The following is an 18253-nucleotide window of genomic DNA, read 5'->3' as shown; positions in this document are numbered from 1 at the left end:
GGAACAGGAGAAGGAAGAGGAAGGAAGGAGAGGAGGATGAGAGAGAAAGAGAAGGAAGGAAAAGGAGGGAAGCTGAGGAATGAATACGTGAGTAGAGGAGGGGATGAGGAAGAAAAGGACCTTAAAAATTTCACCCCATATAGCTTTTCCTTTGAAGGAAGACAGACATGTCAGGTAATATTACGTACCATGAGCTCAAGGAGCCCACACATTCTCTATGGACATCACTCCACTTGGAACTCTGATCATCCACATAAAAATCCCACCTTTTTATTGTAATGCATATGGTAACCGGGGTTTGGATGTGCGAAATGTCGCCAACTCAAAGAGGAAGGGAAATCAAAACGGAACCATGACGCCCCAAAAGGTACAGCCATACCATTAGCAACACAAGTCCCATACAAGGATGGTTCGGAGGTTTTAAAAAAAGTTTTGTTTTTGTTTCTTTACACTGAAGTAACTGTACAGGTATTGTGAAATGTGCCAGAATAGTTTGTAAAAGTTAAAAAAGAAGGAGGAGGAGAAGAAATGAACAGTCACAAGCAAGGACCTGGAGGTTTCTGAACAGATACTAGAGGAAGGAAAAGCCTGAAAGACTTCCACTGTCATAGCATACACCAAAGTGCACAATGAAAGGGAGGCAGGGCTCAGGAAACTGGGAAGGGAAGCATCGGAAAACACACCCATTTGGTCACGTTAAAAAATTGTGAGGCATCTTTGACCACTAAAGTGTGCCAGGGCTTCCTGCAAATAAGTTTCTTTTTTAAAAAAAACCATCCAGATCGTTTCTAATTTTACAATTTGCTTATTGTAAAGGACAGAATGCCCCAAGCAGAAGCAATGGATGTCCTCGGAAAACAAAACCTGCAATTGACCTGGCACAGGGGGGGAAAGGCATATTCTCCTTGGGCAAGGGCTGGCTGGCAGACAGGCAACCCTCTTGAACGTGGCTTCAGGCCTCCTGCCAATGGGAGTTCTCTCATATGTGGGTTTTCTCTTTTCTTAAAAAACAAAACAAAATAACAGAAACACAAAATAACCCCCCCCCCAATTTTCCAGACGCGCCCCACCCCATCCCACCCCCAACAGTCTCTAAAGTGATGTTGGCGTCGAAAGCGTTGTCTTAACAGTCGCTCTTCCAAAGCTTAATTGTTTTGTCGTTTTCTAGGGCCGCGGAGGCAATGATGTTTTCCGTGGGGTGGCAAGCGGTAGAGATCACCACATCTGTTTGGAAAAGAAAGACACATGCGTGCTTGTGACCCTGCAATTGTCTTAAGGCAACTGTTTCCCAAAAGGAACCAACCTGCACACACTACAATTCCCAAACTCCCTCTGCCATTCACATGGTCATCCACCCACCCTGGCCTTAGGCAACGTCTTCCCTCCTGCCTTTGGGCCTCAATGATCATAGTTAAAACTGAACTTGTCACCTCATTACCCCACCCACAAGTTTCACATTTCTATGGCTATTCATACAGTCTGATTATAAAGGTCCTTCTTGAGCACCAGTTTACTCCGTGCATCTGAGTAAATGGACCAACTCTGTTCAGCTTAGTTCAGTTCATCTTTATTACAACCATAGACCAACACAGTAGACCAACTCTATGAAAGCTTATCTTCTTTCACAGTTAGGTCTCAAAGGTGCTACAAGATCCTTTTACATATTGATATTGCAAACTAACATGGCGATGTCTGACCAGGAAACTGTGGCTCTCCACATGTTTGGGAGCTAATAGTCCCATTAGTCCCCAACAATGGCTATGCTGGCTTGGGCCGATGGAAGTTGAGATAAAAATCTGCAGGACCGCAGTGATTCACTCCATTTCGGACATTTTGGCATCTCCCTTTGAAGGTTACACAACGCCTCCAGATCACTGCTTACCTGTATGCCCTTGCAGCTTCTGTACGATCTCTTTTGTTTGGAGGTTCCAAATGTAAACCAGGTTGTCCTCGGAACCAGACACAATCCACTGATGGCAAAAAACAAATATATTAAAAATGGCATAGAATAATAGGATGGGGGGAAAAGTTAAAATGGCACGTTCCCGTTTCACCTGGATTTTCTAGGCTTCTCTTCTACATGAGCCTTGCCAACTTCATCTCTTCCTCTTCCCTCATTTCTTCATCATCTTCGTCTTCCTTCTCCTCTACCCCACCTCTTTTAGTGACAATTCACTCATTCAGCCCTTTCCTTACTTCCTAACTGTGGGTTTGTTCACTGCTGGGTTTTATCTTGCCTTGGCCTTCAAGATCTTTGTCTTTCCTATCCTTGGAAAGATAGGGAACACGTTTTATTTTCTAACTGTGCTTGTTACCTAATAAACAAGGTGCATGTTACATATGCACCAAATTTCTGTAGCAGAAATTTGGTGGCATGGGCCAGCAAGTACACTGAAGAGACCATTTCTTCTTGGACTTCTGCCCACCTACACCCGTTCCAAAAATGGAACTGAGGGTGAAAGAAGCATAGGGTAAGACAAATAAGAAAAAAATTATCTATCTCTCTCTATATATATATATATCTACATATATATATTCCACAAGACCCACTGTAAGCTTCACTCTACTGTAGAGTCTTCAACATTCAGCCAGCATTTTAACCTTCATCCAGGCAGATACAAAACTTGTTCCAGCTAGTTCGGCCAACAGTAATTCTGGAGACTGAAGTCCAAAAAGGTTGGGAACCACTGGTTTAGTCTAATGAGCAGCACATAAGCAAACTACTTGGGTTTTTGAGTAGGACAAAGAAAAAGGCAGCATGCAACAGGCTACATTTACAAGCAAAGAAATACCCAGCAGTCTCCCATTCCTTGCCACACTTTACTTGCCAAGAGCAGCTTGGAAGATATATTCTCACCTTTCCACCAGTAACCGAGAAGTTGGCAAAGATGCAGTACTTCTCATTCTTGTGGCCCGTGTATGTCTTTAGGCACTGGAAGACAAAAAGTGGCAAGCAAACCCAGGTCACAAAAGACAGCAGCCACAGACAGGTAGATGAATGGATAGACAGATCACTGCCAGATAGCACAGTGTCTTTACTGGTCTGGGAACATGCAGAAATTAGAGGCTTTCAACAATGTGTGCCTATTATTATTATTATTATTATTATTATTTCACCATCATCATTATTACATCATTCTCATCACTATGTTGTTCTTGTTCTTAGGGCAGACTGAACTTCTACTGTCAAAGAGGAAAGTCTCTGTACAATCTAATCTAACTGCATGCCTCAAGGAAAATAAAAACTTGGATGAAACCTAAACCAACATCGTTATAAGTTAGCCTTACTGAATCCAATAGGACTTGCTTGTTTTTGCTGTGAAAGGGGCTAAAAAGCCAGCTAGCCACAAGCTTTGTCTTTCCTTTTGAGTTTAAAGGGAACCCTGTGAAACTCACCTTTCCTTTGCTGTAGTCCCAAAGTTTGAGAGTGCTAAAGAGAAGGATGGGGAAAAGACATGTTAACCAGACTTGTAAGGTGATCTAAGGGCTAGAGAAAAGGGAGAGCAACATGCATAAACTCATGCTTATCTCTCCATGGGATGGACCACCCTGATGCTTGAGGAAAGAAGTGTTCTTTCTGAATTACATCTAGACATGCACATAACTTGTCTCCCTCTCCAAGATGGCATGGCAATTGGTATGAGGGCATAGCTGTTTGTATCCATAATCTTCTCCAGTTCTTTGGATCCTACCAATGAAAACTTTCATCCCCATGCCTTATAGCCTAAAAATATTATCTTCTCTCTCCTAAATTTAGTAGATTAGTTGACTTTGTATTTAAATCAAGTTTCATCAACCTTTGCGTGATTAAGGTTTTTTCCTGGCATTCTTTATTTGTAGAAGTGAGGGGAAGAAAAAGCATTCAAGAGATGGGGCAGGAGGACTTACTGGTGGCATTTAGCTTCCATGTGAATTTAATGGAACATTTTTGCTACTGGTTCCCAGTGTTCAGCTGGATTGATGCCTTTTCGCACTCTTGATAAATTAACATTAGCAAAAGTGGCATACCATCTTAGCAGGGAAGACACATTAAGAGCTGGAAGGAAGCTCATGGATCATCTAGTCCAACCCTACTGCTAAAGTATCCCTGACAAATGGACACTGGACTCTGCTTAAAAACCTCCAATGGAGGAGTCCACCATCTTCCAAGGCTGTCCATTCTATTGTCTCTGTCCATGAGGATGTTCTTCCCAACGTTTAGTCAGAAATCTCTCTTCTTGACATTTGAATGCACTGGTTTGGGTTCTACCCTCTGCCCTTCAAAGACTTGAAAGTAGATATCACATCCTCTCCCAATGTTTTGTTCTATAGGGTAAAGATAACCAATTCACTCAACTATTTCTTCTCTTGTTCAGGATAAACACTCTGCTCCCTTAACTATTCCTCATAGGGATTTGTTTTCAGATCCTTCATCACTGTGGTTACCTTCTTCTGGATATGTTCCAGTTTGTAAATATAATGGTCTATGTCCCAGCTGCATGCATGCATAAGCTCTGTCCACTGAACAGGTCTTGGGATATTCATACTATATCAAGATATATACTGCCTCTGCAAAGGAGCTGTGTGTCACATTAAGATTCACAGTCACCAAGAGAACAGCTCTACCCTCCTCCCCTCTACTGACATTATCTTTAGTCTAATCTGCATTGCAGAAATAATGCAGTCCAACAACACTTTAAATGCCATGGCATAATGCTTTGGAATTCTGGGATTTATAGTTTTGTGAGACAGAGCTCTGGTGCCACAACAAACTACAGATCCTAGATTCCACAACATGGAGCTGCAGCATTTAAAGCAATGTGAAACTGCATTAATTTTCTTCTTCATCTGAGAAATTTATAAGGCATCCCTTGTCTCTTACTTATCCAACGTTGCAGCTAGAATATATTTGCCATTTGGAGAGAACTTCACAAAAGACACAGGCGGATTGTCATCATCTGAAAGAGAAAGAAGAGGTAGAGCACTGTTTATATAAAATACTTCTTACCGGTAATGTATTAGCAGATGCTTTTGAGGAAAACTCACCAATGAGTGTTTTCAAACACTGGCCTGAAGCTGTATCCCAGATTCGACTGAAATGTCAAAATAAGAGGAACTGTTAGAAAGACAGTAAAATGTAGTCAAAAACTAATTTATCCAAGGTCATAGACTGGGAATTATAAGAACAAGAATAACTGGTGTTGCCTGTAGCAAAACAGGCCACTTTTCCATCTAAGTTAGTACTATCTATTGCCTATTAACTGAGGACAAAATGCAACTTGAGATTTTCTTCCTCAGGTTAGAAACACTAGTAATGAGCTAAAACCTTTTCTTTGGCAAGCAATAATCTACATGGCCAAGATTCTGTACTGAAGTCTATATTTTGTAACTATGAATCTGTAGCTATGTTGCAAAGAAGCAATGAAATCCCATTAGTGAATTGTGATGTACACTGGGAAGTTCTTGTGCTCTGGCAATTCTTAGCTGAAATCTGGATGCATACTGGGGAGCCCAATGTGCACTGGATCAAAGCACTTACTCCCCACTATGTTCACAGGCCTATAACTGTGGTTTCCTGTGCTAATGAAAAGGTATATTATTCAAGTTCTTGGCAGCTTAACCTGCACACTGAGGCAGTTAAAGCATGACCCCCAGGCAGCAGGTAGCTCCTCTGAAATCAAGAAACAATGTTTGGTTTCAAAATCCCCCAAATCCCCTCTAGCAACTATGGCATGGGCAATCTGGCCACATTATTGTCCCCTCTCAAGTTATTTTAGGTCCAGGACAGGCATTTTTCAAAACAGGGGCCCATTACAAACGGGCCAGAAAGTACGCACGGAGCGTGTATTAGGGTTAGAAAGGGGCGGTGCTTCCGCACCCCCTAACCCTAGTGCGCGCTCTGCGCGCACAAAATGGCAGCGGCCGTTCCACACGGCCGCCGCCATGACGACGTCACGACCGCGCCGCCTCTATACGGGGCGGGGCGGACGTGACGTCCTCGCTCCGCACTAGGGCGTTTAGTGCGCCCTTAGCACGGAGCAGGAAGGAGCTCCATTTCAGAGCTCCTTCCTGGTTTGGTCCGCTGGGCGCAGCCTTCACACGGTTGCGCCCAGAGGACCAAAGGAGAAAGGGGCCAAGCGGCCCCTTTCTCCTCCTCCTCACCGCCGCGGGGTGTCCTTGGGGCTTGAAGCCCCAAGGACACCCCTTTCCAGGCTGCAGGGAAGGGGCCTTTTGCCGCTTCCCCACAGCCTGAAAAGCGGCGGATCAGGGCCTCAGTGGCTGCCGCTCTGGACGCTGAGGCCCCGATACCACGGGGAAAGGGCGGGTGCAGCCCGCCCCAAACGGGCGGTCTGTAACCCGCCAAGGAGTCAATTGTCTTCTGGGTCACATCCTTTTTTTTAAAAGGACTTTCCTGGGCCTAAAACATCCAGGGAAGCTGCAAAAATGTGTCAAAAATACCCCTGCACCTCCTATAAGGTTGGGGACAATAAAAATATTTTTTAAAATGTGCACAAATTAGGACATTTAAAAAGATATAAGTCCCAAGCACAGAATTTAAGCTATTACAATGAGAAAGTGAAGAGGCAGAGGCTCACTCGTGCAAGCCATTTATCAAACAACCCCATTCCCAAATATGGAGGCAAAGCACACCAAAAATGTAATTTTTTGGTGGAGGATGCAGCAGGTGAGTTGCCCTGCAAGGTCTACTGGGGGAGGAGTAATGTGGCCCCCTAATTCTCTGCTTTACATGTACCTACTTATGCACACACTCACACACACGAGCCCTCAATATCCATTTTTGCAGAGAGGGTACTGAGGCATGAGCCAGGATTGACCTTGGTGTCCTCCCTCTTTCTACATACCAGAGGCCATCATAGCTGCTCGACACTATCAGAGAGCCATCACGGTTGAAATGCACCTAAAGGCAAGAGGAGGAGACAATGTGGCATATATGGTAGCTTTAATCACTTTTTTTGAGAGGGTGCATGCAGGGAGGGGAAGTCATGTCAGTTTTCTTACTTCTGTGATGCTCAGTGCCAGGTTTTCTCCACACACCAAGGGCTGACCTAAATACATTACAAGAGTCTTGGTATATCTGTCACACCTGGCACCATCTTTAAAAGGCCCGTCCCATGCACACTGGCTCAGAAGTGTCCTACCATCTGTACACAAGTGTTGCATCCAGCTGGGACCACACACTGCTGGCATGAGCAGCTGGCATGAGGAGCAAGCATATATCCTCTCATGTGCTTAACCTGGAAGAGCAGGCACGATACAAATCCTTTCCCCTCAAAATCTTAACATTCTATACTTATTAGCACTTCAACAGATGTATTTTTGGATGTCACCTAGCAGAGAGCTCCCATTTCCTTTCCTGGCTGGGCAGGGAGGAGGGAAGGAGGAGAGACAAGCCAACTCAAAGGAAGAGAGGCAGCTTCCCAATTCATCCAGAGAGAACTTACAGCTGAAACTGGGTCAGAATGAGCCGGCAGGGTTTTCAGGCACTTCCCCGTTTTGACATCCCATATTCTCACACTTTCGTCAAACTGGAGATGAAGCAGGAGAGAAACTCAGAAGCTGCAGAATTGTCTTCTTCCCCACACACCCCAAATGCTAAAGACTACCCCAAGAGTAAAGCAATTCCATATCAGCACACACACACCCCGGTGATTAACTACTCCATAGAGACAGTATTTATTCAAGCGCCTAGAAGGAGGGTGGCTCACGTCTCTGAAGTCAGACCGCAACTGCTGAAACCTCTTCAGATGGAATGAGGGCAAAATTTATTACGCAGCTCAGACTCTTACAAGCAATACTGCCTCCGAGTGCAAAAGCAGATTTATTACAAAAGGAGTGTTGAGAAGACTTCCAAACAGAACCCCCTTTTTTGCTCCCCTCCCCACTCTTCCTCCTTTATACAGCTGTCTCACAAAGGATTCAGAGCTTAAACTAAAAGGAGGCAGCCAGCGCGAACTAGAGAGTCTCTCCCAACTCCCTGTCAATCACGAGCTCTTTGTCAAAGCAATGCATTCTGCTGCTGGATGTGCCTGCATTTCAGATATGAGAGGGCGTCTTACATCCTGAATTCTCCAGTGTTTTAAAGAAGAAATAGGACTAGATCGGCCTTCCCCAACATTAGATATTCTGGACTAAAATTTCCAGACTGAAAGAAATAGGACTTCATCAGCCTTCCCCATCAGCCTGGACTAAAATTTCCAGGCACCCTAGTCCTGAATTCTGTAGTCTTTGGGGAAAGGCATAGGACAAGATCAGAGTCTTTTAAGGAAAAAATAGTACTAGATCAGCCTTCCCTAGCTTTAGATATTCTGGACTAAAATTTCCAGGCACCCTAGCCAATGGTCATGGCTGGAACAGTTCCAACAGTGAGTATCAATGGGCTACTCTGGGTATCTCTACAACACCTAGCAGATCGTACAATCATAGACTCTTAGAGATGGAAGGGCTACCTAATCCAAACCCCCTGCCCTGCAGGAATACACAACTAAATCACTCCTGAGGGATGCCCATTTAACCTCTGTGGAAAGACCTCTATGATTCCAGTCCAACCCTTCTCTGTTTCCTGGGGCAAGCGATTTAAGATGCCAAAGTGCTCTTAGAGCCAGGACTGTCTCACATGCAAACACCCCTTGCCATTCTAAACAGTCAGGGACAATTCAAAAATATAGCCATGTTAATCTGTAGAATCAGTATTTAGAGAGATCTTGTAGCACATTTGAAACTAACTGAAAGAAAGAAGTTGGCAGCATGAACTTTCATAGACTCAAGTCTACTTCCTCAGATGTATTTGGGACAATGTTGGACAAGGATCAAGAAAGCTTTTAGAATGAGAAGAGCAAATGGGCAGCCAGTTCATACCCATTCAGTGCATTAGACATTCATGCTTAATACAAGGTGTCGTTCACATGAATTCTGAATACAGGCATGCAAATTACCCCTTAAGAAACTTGCCCTCCTTGCCCAAATGCCCTAATTTGCATGCCACAAGCAATGAACCAGCACACAATAGCTGCCTCAATGGCTCGGCAGCCATATCACTGTCAGCTTCCTCTACTAACCCTGAGGGTGGGAAAAGGATCACTGTTTTAACTGCCAGGCTGATTCCACCCACTTGTGCACCTCCAAAGTGGGCTTTTCACTTGTGTCTGTGTGCCTTGGCAAGTAAAACAAAGAAGTCTCTTCGGCTGTCCCTGATAGCACTACCAAAGTCTGAAAGACACACCACTGACTGCCAATCTGTCAAGGCTTCAGCCAAATTTGTCCCAACATTTTCTTTCCTGCAAAAGACAGCTGAAGAAAGATGTCTTTGGCAAAACAAAGCTTACCGATCCTGAGACGATGAGGTTCGACTGGGGGTTGAAATTGCAACAGAAGACGTAGTTGCTATGTCCCTTCAGGGTCTTTAAGCATTTTCCCTAAAGAAAAAAGTGACCTATTTAGAGGACCACACACTGTGGACTCTGCAGCAAAAGGCATTGTGTATGCCTTGCCAGATATAGCAAAATGGAAAACTCAAGCCTCCCCAAACACCTGGAAAAAAGCAAGTCGGCGAAAATGATTGCCAGAAGAAACATTGGCACGCCAAAACACAATAGTGCAACCTGCTGGGAAGGGGTATAGGAAGAAATGGCCCACACCCCTAACTCAGTCCCAGGTAAGACCAGATATATAGGATTCTATTTGCAAACAGAGTGCAACTTACTGGTTTTTAAAACAAACATTATCATCATCATCATCATCATCATCATCATCACTATCATTATCATGCCTTACAGACAGGATTCACAGCCTACAATGCAAATATTCTCTACTATGCTTGTGCTGTTTGCTTCTAACTGGTTTTCTTTTTCATCCAAGTTTCTTCTTGAATTCTTTAATCTGTGATCCTGATACAGTTAAGATTAACTGTGATTCTCACCAAGAGTCAAGTCTGGTTCAAAAACATGACCACATAAAATGAGATACACAGAAAATCAAGCTCTACTTAAGTTTCTAAAGTAGCTAAGGAAAGCAGCAGAGAAGAAAAAGACTCTTACCGAGCTCACATCCCAAATTTTGAGTGTTTTGTCATCTGATGCAGAGACAAGGAGGTTTGAATCGGACGACCAAGCAACATCAGAGATTCCCTACAAGAGAGAAGACACTTTTTAAAAAATTAGACTTGGCTTCCCATAAAGATTTATATATTGGAGACGTGTTCAGAATGAGGTGGTAAAACTTTCAGAGCATGTGGGTGTGTCAATTTTTTTCAATGCTTCCCCAGTAAAAAGTCCTGTGTCTGCAGGAGGACAGAAACTAGCTGTACATGTTTTAGCAAAACAGCCTCATCCCAGCTTCCTGAGATGCTAGTTTATTATATGCAGGGAGGTGGCAGGGAAAGGGTTTCTTTAAACATATGACATCACCTTCATCTAGTCTGAAGATGCACAGTCCAGAATGTAACCCCACATTATTCTGTGCAATGCACAGGTTCACTTTACACTATTGTTCCAAACTGTGAGAAGACCATACTGCAGGTTTCATTTATTATATTAAGCAAAGTAATGGGCAACCTAAGTAACAGGATTGGATAATCATCTATTCTTAAAGCTTCCTCTCCTTGCCTTCTCCTCCCACCCCACAGCTAGTAACAACTCCCTCCAAGGAAGACAGAAACCTGGTTGTACCCTGGGACAGCCATCCAGTCAATTCTGCAGCAAACACCCAGACAAACCCTCTGATTAACAGGGAGGTACTCACCAGTTTGTGGCCAGATATTGTTTTTTCAAATTTGCCGTCATATGCGCCCCAAATTTTAATAAGCTTGTCAGCCGCTAAGGAAGAAATGAAGAAGCCACCAAAGTAAGATGACTTTTTTGGACAAACCCCCTTTGTTATCCCTTCTTTTTATGCTTTACATCTAGATGTGGATGTTGCACCCCATTCACTCAATGTAGTATATGAATAAAGATATTTTGCTTATTTAGTGTGTCTATTTTCATTTGCACATTCATTTATATTCATATTTTAACATTCTGGAAAGACAAGCCCCTGAATGCATCAGAGCCAATACTTACATGAACTAGCCAACCACTCCCCGTTGGGGCTGAATTTTACTGATGAGACTGCTTTCGTATGTCCTGCCAATGTGAACTTCAGGGAGTAGTTTGGCTTTACAGGTGCAGGCTGAAATGAGAGAAGTCAATACATTAAGAAACATTAAAAGATATGTATTTCAAGTACAGCCTACATAACTTGTGAACCATTCCCTATGAAAAAATATTGGGGGGCAGGGCTGGAGGAAATAGAACATGGCAGCTCCATCTTTAACAGCACTCAGAGGCAAATTTAGGATTAGCAATACTCTGGAAAAAAGCTAGAGCCCAAGACTGGCTTTTCTAGTAGAAGGTCCCAAAGAATTGACCTTTGGCCTTCCAGATGTTTTGGACTACAATTCCTATTATCTTTTACCAGTGAAAATGATAGCTGAGGCTGATGGGCATTGCAGGACAAAATACCTAGGTTATTTAAGATTCCCCACTCCTTCTCTGAACATAAGGTGCTCAAATAGAGTGCTTGGGGACAAACCTGTATATGCAGCTTTACTTTTGTTCATTGGAAGTATTGTGAGCCTTGGTTTAAATTACATTTTAGGATTTTATTAAAGTATTATTATTGGAAGCCACATTGCCAGAAGGTTGGCCACCAGGTGATTGATTAACTGGCCATAGCACCTATGACACAGTTGTGATGCACCTTGACAGAGAGGATGCTCACACAAACCACAAGTCTTGAAGCTATTATTGAATTTAGGAAGCACGAAAATGGTAAATAAACTCAGCCCTTGCTCAAGCAACTGCCAGTTGAAGGAAGTAGACTAGGGCCCCCCTCTCTTGAAAACAGGCAACATCAAGAAGACAAGACTCACTTGAAACTTTATGGTGCCACTGCACTGACAATATTGTTCTAGTCACTGCATAAACTGAACCCAAGCTAGCTAACACTGAGGAAAGCCAAATGAGTTCAAAGAAATTCTAGATCAATTGAACTGGCCCAACTCCAAGCCTCAGCAGTCAAAAAAAAAAAGTTCTGGGTGTGCAGCCTTTCCAAGCATTTAGACTTGAACTTGGGAGGCTGATGCCTGTGACACACCTTGCTCTGATTTGTCGAAGATGAAGGCGTTGATTGTGCTTTGGTCGATTCTGCATCAGGTTTCTTCTCTTCCGTTGCCATGGCTTTGGAAAGAAGACAGCCAGCATTCAGGTGCTTCCAGGGATGGAAGAGCACAGGGTCTCAGAAGCAGTTGTTGCCTATTAAAGAAGAGGCCAGAAAGAAACAAGGAAGGTAAAGATTTTATCCATGCAAACACATGGCTGTATGCAGCCATTCAACAAGGACTTTCCAAGCTTCAGGTAAGGCAGGGTTCACAATTGGAATCCACCTCCTGTGATTCTTTAAGAGCCATTGTTCTGGGGTGGCTCCTTCAACAGGAGAAAGTTCTGCTGTCTTTGTATCAGGAATGACTGGATCACAGAGCAGAGGCTGGGCAGAATTATTGTCCCTCTGACTGGAAAGACAAAGCATTGTTGTCCAGCAGAGACAGAACAAACAGTTGTGTCACTAATGTGCCATAAGAGATCTACCTGAAAACTCCTTCTGCAAGGGGTTTTCAGGTAGATCTCCTATGGCACATTAGTAACACAGTCAAATTTAAGCACTACCAAGCCAGACTGAAAGTTGATGAAGTATGCATTATACTCTCACAACTGAAAGAAAAGGTGTGCTTACCTTTGCCTGGATCAAGCCTTAGCTATTCTCTTTTAGATCACTAGTGTGTCTCTTTTTATGTTAAACACAAAGGTATTGCTGTTTTGTGGATTTTGGATGTTACTGAAACATACTGGAATTGTTTCAGTATCTCAAAATATTTATAAATGCTCCAATTCAAAGCACTCTGATTGACTGTCTCCATAAAATGATATGAAAAAAATGAATGGGGTTGAAAGAAGAGGAAAACAAAATGGTCAATCCTGCCTCCTTTGCTCTATTTGTGGAAACCTGGGGGAGGGAAAAACTAATACAAAGTGCCCAGATGATCTGCATGAGCCACTATGAACCTTGAGGAGAAGCCCACAGACATGCCAGTTTTTTTAACCGTTAGGGATCAGGTTTTCCAGACATAAAGCCTTGCAAGTAACAAAGAAATAGAGATGGGAAAATGGAGGCATTGGGAAGTCAAATTGTATCTTACAGCTGTTCTGGACTAACTCCCTTGAGCCCTAGCTGGCAGGAGTAATGGTCAAGGATTCAGAGACACAATAATAAAAAGACCTTTCTTAGATTTAGGTGGAAGATTTAGGTTGAATTGCAACATCTGGAGGACACCAAGTTGCCTAGCCTTGTTGTGAGCCATCTGGTGATGAAAGAAGGCATGAGCCTTCAAACTGGCCTTCCAACAAATATTCACCTCCCATATCCTCGCCTCCAGCACCCCATGCTAAAACGTACACTCTGTGAAACAGGAGTTGCTGTTGCATTGGTTATGTGAAGCTCTGTTACTGCACTAGAGAAGCTGGAGCTGCTTCTGAACTGGAGAAATGCAGCACTGCTACAATAATGCTTCCAAGTACCGTTCCTCCATGCATGTTGATAGTAACAAAGGTATGCACACACACACACAGGCTCTCACTACTGTTTCTTTTCCATTAGCAATGGAAGAATACCTCAGATGAAAGCCAAGGCCAGGGTGGAAGGCGAGCATTATGTGACTCCCTACAAGCTCTGAAATGCAGCGCAGCTGGTATCCAATACAGAATGCAATACCTTAAGAACATAAAAGATCCACAAATATACACTTTGAAGTGGAGGAAGAATGAAGCCAGGAAGAATGTGCTTATTTTACTTAGAATCATAAAGCTGGAAGGGACCACAAAGGCCTCCCAAGTCCAACCCACTGCCATGAAGGAATAGACAACTACAGTACTCCTGAAAAATGCCCATCCAACCTCTCTTTAGAGACCAAAGAAGTAGAGCCTACAACTCTCTGTGGCAATTATTCCACTGTGCAACAACTCTTACAATAAAAATGTCCCCACAATCTTACAATAAAAAAGCCTTACAATTTTTTAAAAAAACCCTATCGTTCTACACAACTTGACAACCTTGTCAAAGGGGAACACCTTTACCTTTGCAGCAGCTCTTACAATAAAAAAGACCTTTCTAAGGTTTAGGTGGAACCTCTTTGCTTGCAATTTGAATCCATTTGTTCATGTTCTTGGAACTCTATGTTAAGAATCAATAAAGAGGGAATATCATTACAAACAACACTAGCAGTATATGTTGCAGCAGACTTATTAGCACCAACTTTAAGTGGAAGGTTTCGGGCAATATTACTAATAGAAGCACTTATGACTATTTGTGGCCCCACACAGACAGGCCAAAATAAAGCTGCTTCGGGTCACTTTGGAGGTATGCTGTTTAAATGATGCATGCATACTAAGAGTCTGGAAGCTGCGCCAAACTTGCACTCCAGTCCTTAGGACTGGAGCATGGCTTCTGGCATCTTAGGATGCATGCATCATTTAAACAGCATACCTCCAAAGTGATTCGAAGCAGCTTTATTTTGGCCTGTCTGTATGGGGCCATAGTTTGCAAGCATGAAGCTCCATGCATTAGTGAGGAAGGAAAGTAAAAGGTCATTAAGATGGTAAGAGAGACTGCCACCACCTAACATTAAATACCAGCATCAGTGCTACCCAGATGAAAGATAACAAGAGTTGGGACAGGGCTGCTCATGTTGGTAACACCATAATGACTTCACTAGCCCAGCAGTGAAAGTAGAAATGCTAGTACTAGTAGGAGAAGCATGGCAGGTGATTACATTTCTACTCAAGAATGAACAATATTATGAGCAATGAGCACAGCCATCCCTTTGCTGCACACAGAGACCTGATGTGCAGCCATCCGGCTGAAGCAAAGTTGACTCAAGGGTATGCCAAGAAGGGAGGCATCAAACCTCCATCAGCTTTGACATATTCTACCTACCAAGTCCAGTTGTTCTGCCCAATGTGAGAAGAAGCATTGTGCCCAGATCCAGATCAATGCTGTCTATTGGACTGGACTTTGTTGGGAGTGCTTTGAATGGGGATTCTTGCATGGCAGAAACAAGCCTCATGGGGGCTCTCTTGCCCAGTTCATCACATCCTTTTGGCTCCCACATTACTTCCCGATACTCATTCATACGGTTATCTATTTACCTTGGCTTTAGGTAACATCCTTCTTCCTGACTTGGGCCCCATACAGACAGCCCAAAATAAAGCTGCTTCGGGCCACTTTGGAGGTACGCTGTTTAAATGATGCATGTGTCCTAAGAGTCCGGAAGCTGCACCAAAGCTGCGCTCTGGTCCTTAGGACTGGAGCATGGCTTTGGCCCGGCTTCTGGACTCATAGGATGCATGCCTCATTTAAATAGCATACCTCCAAAGTGGTCATAAGCAGCTTTATTTTGGCCTGTCTGTATGGGGCCTTTGTTCCTCAAAGACCATACTTAGAACTGAACTTGTCACCTCATCTCCACATCCCCAATGTTTTGTATTCCTATGGACATTCTCACACACAGACTGCTATATAGGTCCTGGACTGTCCACTCTATTGTTGTTTTAAATTTAATTTGTAAGCATTATTCTCTTTAACATAATTCAAAGACACAAATGTGTTAATCTGGAAAATCAGTCTCCAAAGGAGCCTTGTAGCGCCTTTGAGACTAACTGAAAGAGAGAAGTTGGTAGCATGAGCTTTTGTTGCATTCATGCATCTGAGGAAGGAGGCTCGTATCTACAAATGCTCATGCTACCAACTTCTATCTTTCAGATAGTCTCAAAGGCGCTGCAAGTTCTCTTTGCAGACTGATTTTTAAGACTAACACGGCTATACAGTATCTTTGAATTATTTTGTATAAAGGTGCTGCAAGATCTTTTCATATACTTAAGTCTCAAACATGCCACAAGATGCCTTTGAAGACTGATTTTCTAGACTAACAAACCTATGTCTTTGAGTCATTTCACACAGTTAGTCCCAAAGGCCCTACAAAATCCCTCTGCAGACTGATTCTCCAGATAAACATGGCTGTGCCTTTAAATTATTTTGCACAGTTAAGTCACAAAGGTGTTACAAGCTCTCTTTGCAGACTGATTTTCCAGACTAACATTGTCGTGTCTTTGAATTATTTCATACATTCACTCTCAATGATGCTGCAAGATGTCTTTACACACAGTTGTCCTACAGGCTGCAAGGTTGCATTACATACAGTTAACGCTCAAAGGCATTACAAGATTACTTTTGGGGCAGAGAAAGATCCCTTTGCAGACTGATTTTCCAGACTTAACATGGTTGTGTAGTTGAATTATTTCACACAGTAAGTCTCAAAGGTGCTGGAAGATCCCTTTGCAGACTGATTTTCCCAGACTGGCACAGCTGTGCCTTTGAGTTATTTCATGCATTCAGTCTCAAAGGTGCTTCAAGACCCCTTTGCTGACTGACTTCCCAGAAGACCAACACAACCTGGCTGTGGCTCTGAATTCTTCATACCCTTTAGGCTAAAGCTGAACTGCTTTAACCTCCCTGGCTCAATGCTAGGGAAGGCTGGGCTGTGTAGTTCTGTGAGGCGTTTAGCCTCCTCTGCCAGGGAGCTCTGGTGCCACAATAAACTACGCTCCACTGAAAGCATCTGAGGAAGGAGACTCGAGTCTACGAAAGCTCATGCTGCTAACTTCTCCGTTTCAGTTAGTCTCAAAGGTGCTGCAAGATGCAAAGTCAAAGGCTTTGACGCCTGGCACCCATTGGTTCTTTCCAGGCCATGCTGCAGATGAGTTTGTTCCTGACGCTTCGCCAGCAGCTGTGGCTGGCATCCTCAGAGAACGCTGGAGCGGAATAAACATCAGGAATAAACTCTTGTAGAAGACAGCTTCATAGCCTGAAAAATCCACCCAAAAACCTCCTGTGCTACAAGATCTCTCTCTATAGACTGATTCTACAGACTTAGGGAGCTGGGGATGTTCAGCCTGGAGAAGAGAAGAGTAAGAGGTAATATGATAGCCCTGTTTAAATATTGGAAGGGATGTCATATTGAGGGGGGAGCAAGCTTGTTTTCTGCTGCTCCAGAGAACAGGACCCAATGGAGCAATGGATGCAAGCTCCAGGAAAAGAGATTCCAGCTCAGCCTTAGGAGGTACTTCTTGACAGTAAAAGCTGTTTGATAGTAGAAGAGGCTGCCTTGGAAAGTAATGGAGTCTCCTTCCTTGGAGGTCTTTAAAGGGAGGCTTGATGGCCATCTGTCAACAGGGATGCTTTGACTGAGAGTTCCTGCATGGGAGGATGGGGCTGGATTGAATGGCCCTTTTTGGGGTCTCTTCCAACCCCAGGAAGGTGAACTCCTCACTGGCATCGAGAGGGTCCCTGAGGCGCCACGCAGAGGGGTGTGTGACGCGCATGCGCTGAGCACGTGCCTGGCAAGCTCCTCGGGGCAGAGAACCGTTGAAGGAGGGGATGAAGGCCACAAGGCCCGTGACGTCACCGCCACCCTCATCCTCGCCCTCACAAGGGACCCATCTCTCTCCTTACACACACACGGGCCTCTACCACACACATATATAGACGCATGATCCCGCTTTGACCGCCTCTTGTGGCATTGTGGGATTTGTAGTTCAGGCCTGAGGATTCCAAACTACCGCTCCCTGAACTACAAATCCCATGATCCCACTGCAATTGGAGCTGTAACAGTGCGGTGCGGTCCCTCAGGAAGACGAAGACGACTCCTCTCCTGAGTCTTACGTGGGTTTGCTCCTCTCCTCTCCCTTCGTCCCACTCACCGCTCAGGACGGAAAGGAGAGCGCTTCCCTCCTCCGTTCTCTCAGCGGCGACCGATTCTCCGTCTCCTTTCCCTCCCTGAGACCGACTGAAGGGAGCTTAGAGCGCCAGGCCTCTCGCGCAGGCGCACTACGGCCACGCTCGCGCAGAGGCTCCGCCCCCTTTCCCTCCCTTCGCGCACGCGCGGAAGGTCGTAACGCTTGACTACGGTGGCCGACGAGGGATTAAAAAAAGGAATCTTGCGATAAACGGGAAGGAGGAAGTTAAGACGAGCCGTGTTCCTCCTCTTCATCCACCCTTTGAAGCCCCGCCTCCGTCGAGCGCGCGGCTGTAACCGCTACGGTGGCCCACGAGGGATAAAATAGAAAAGAAATACGTTTTTTTAAAAAAAACGATAAAAGGAAGGCGGAAG

General features: G+C 44.2%; 1 protein-coding gene across 3 annotated transcripts; it reads right to left on the bottom strand.

Annotated features, from left to right (window-relative positions):
* Positions 1-1070: 1070 nt before the first annotated feature.
* On the bottom strand, positions 1071-18022 carry LOC149308103 (WD repeat-containing protein 5-like). Of its 3 annotated transcripts, none has more exons than XM_089535091.1 (14): positions 17806-18022; positions 12130-12287; positions 11055-11163; positions 10738-10811; positions 10035-10124; positions 9324-9413; positions 7443-7526; positions 6843-6898; positions 5026-5072; positions 4862-4937; positions 3397-3430; positions 2858-2932; positions 1883-1970; positions 1071-1224 (listed from the first exon to the last, which is right to left on the bottom strand). In XM_089535091.1, the coding sequence occupies exons 2-14, from the start codon at positions 12208-12210 to the stop codon at positions 1124-1126; spliced, it is 1005 nt and encodes a 334-aa protein (XP_089391217.1). In that variant the 5' UTR covers positions 12211-12287; positions 17806-18022; the 3' UTR covers positions 1071-1123. The 3 variants fall into 3 exon arrangements, with proteins under 3 accessions (XP_089391217.1, XP_089391216.1, XP_089391218.1); XM_089535090.1 differs by having other exon boundaries at positions 17844-18022; XM_089535092.1 differs by lacking the exon at positions 17806-18022 and adding an exon at positions 14163-14226.
* Positions 18023-18253: the final 231 nt, after the last annotated feature.

Source organism: Sceloporus occidentalis, unplaced genomic scaffold (genome assembly GCF_023333645.1).
Source record: "Sceloporus occidentalis isolate IW3139 unplaced genomic scaffold, rSceOcc1.0.p SCAF_8, whole genome shotgun sequence".
In the NCBI taxonomy this organism is placed as follows: Eukaryota; Metazoa; Chordata; class Lepidosauria; order Squamata; family Phrynosomatidae; genus Sceloporus; species Sceloporus occidentalis.
The sequence above is the reverse complement of the archived record's forward strand: the minus strand, read 5'-3'. Positions and strand labels throughout refer to the sequence as shown.

Excerpts from the sequence above, each read along its gene's own strand:
- LOC149308103 (XM_089535091.1), bottom strand. The coding sequence starts at position 12,210 with ATGGCAACGGAAGAGAAGAAACCTGATGCAGAATCGACCAAAGCACAA. Across the intron at positions 11,164-12,129 it reads CTTCGACAAATCAGAGCAAG|CCTGCACCTGTAAAGCCAAA; the intron begins GTGTGTCACAGG and ends CTCTCATTTCAG. Across the intron at positions 10,812-11,054 it reads GGAGTGGTTGGCTAGTTCAT|CGGCTGACAAGCTTATTAAA; the intron begins GTAAGTATTGGC and ends TTTCTTCCTTAG.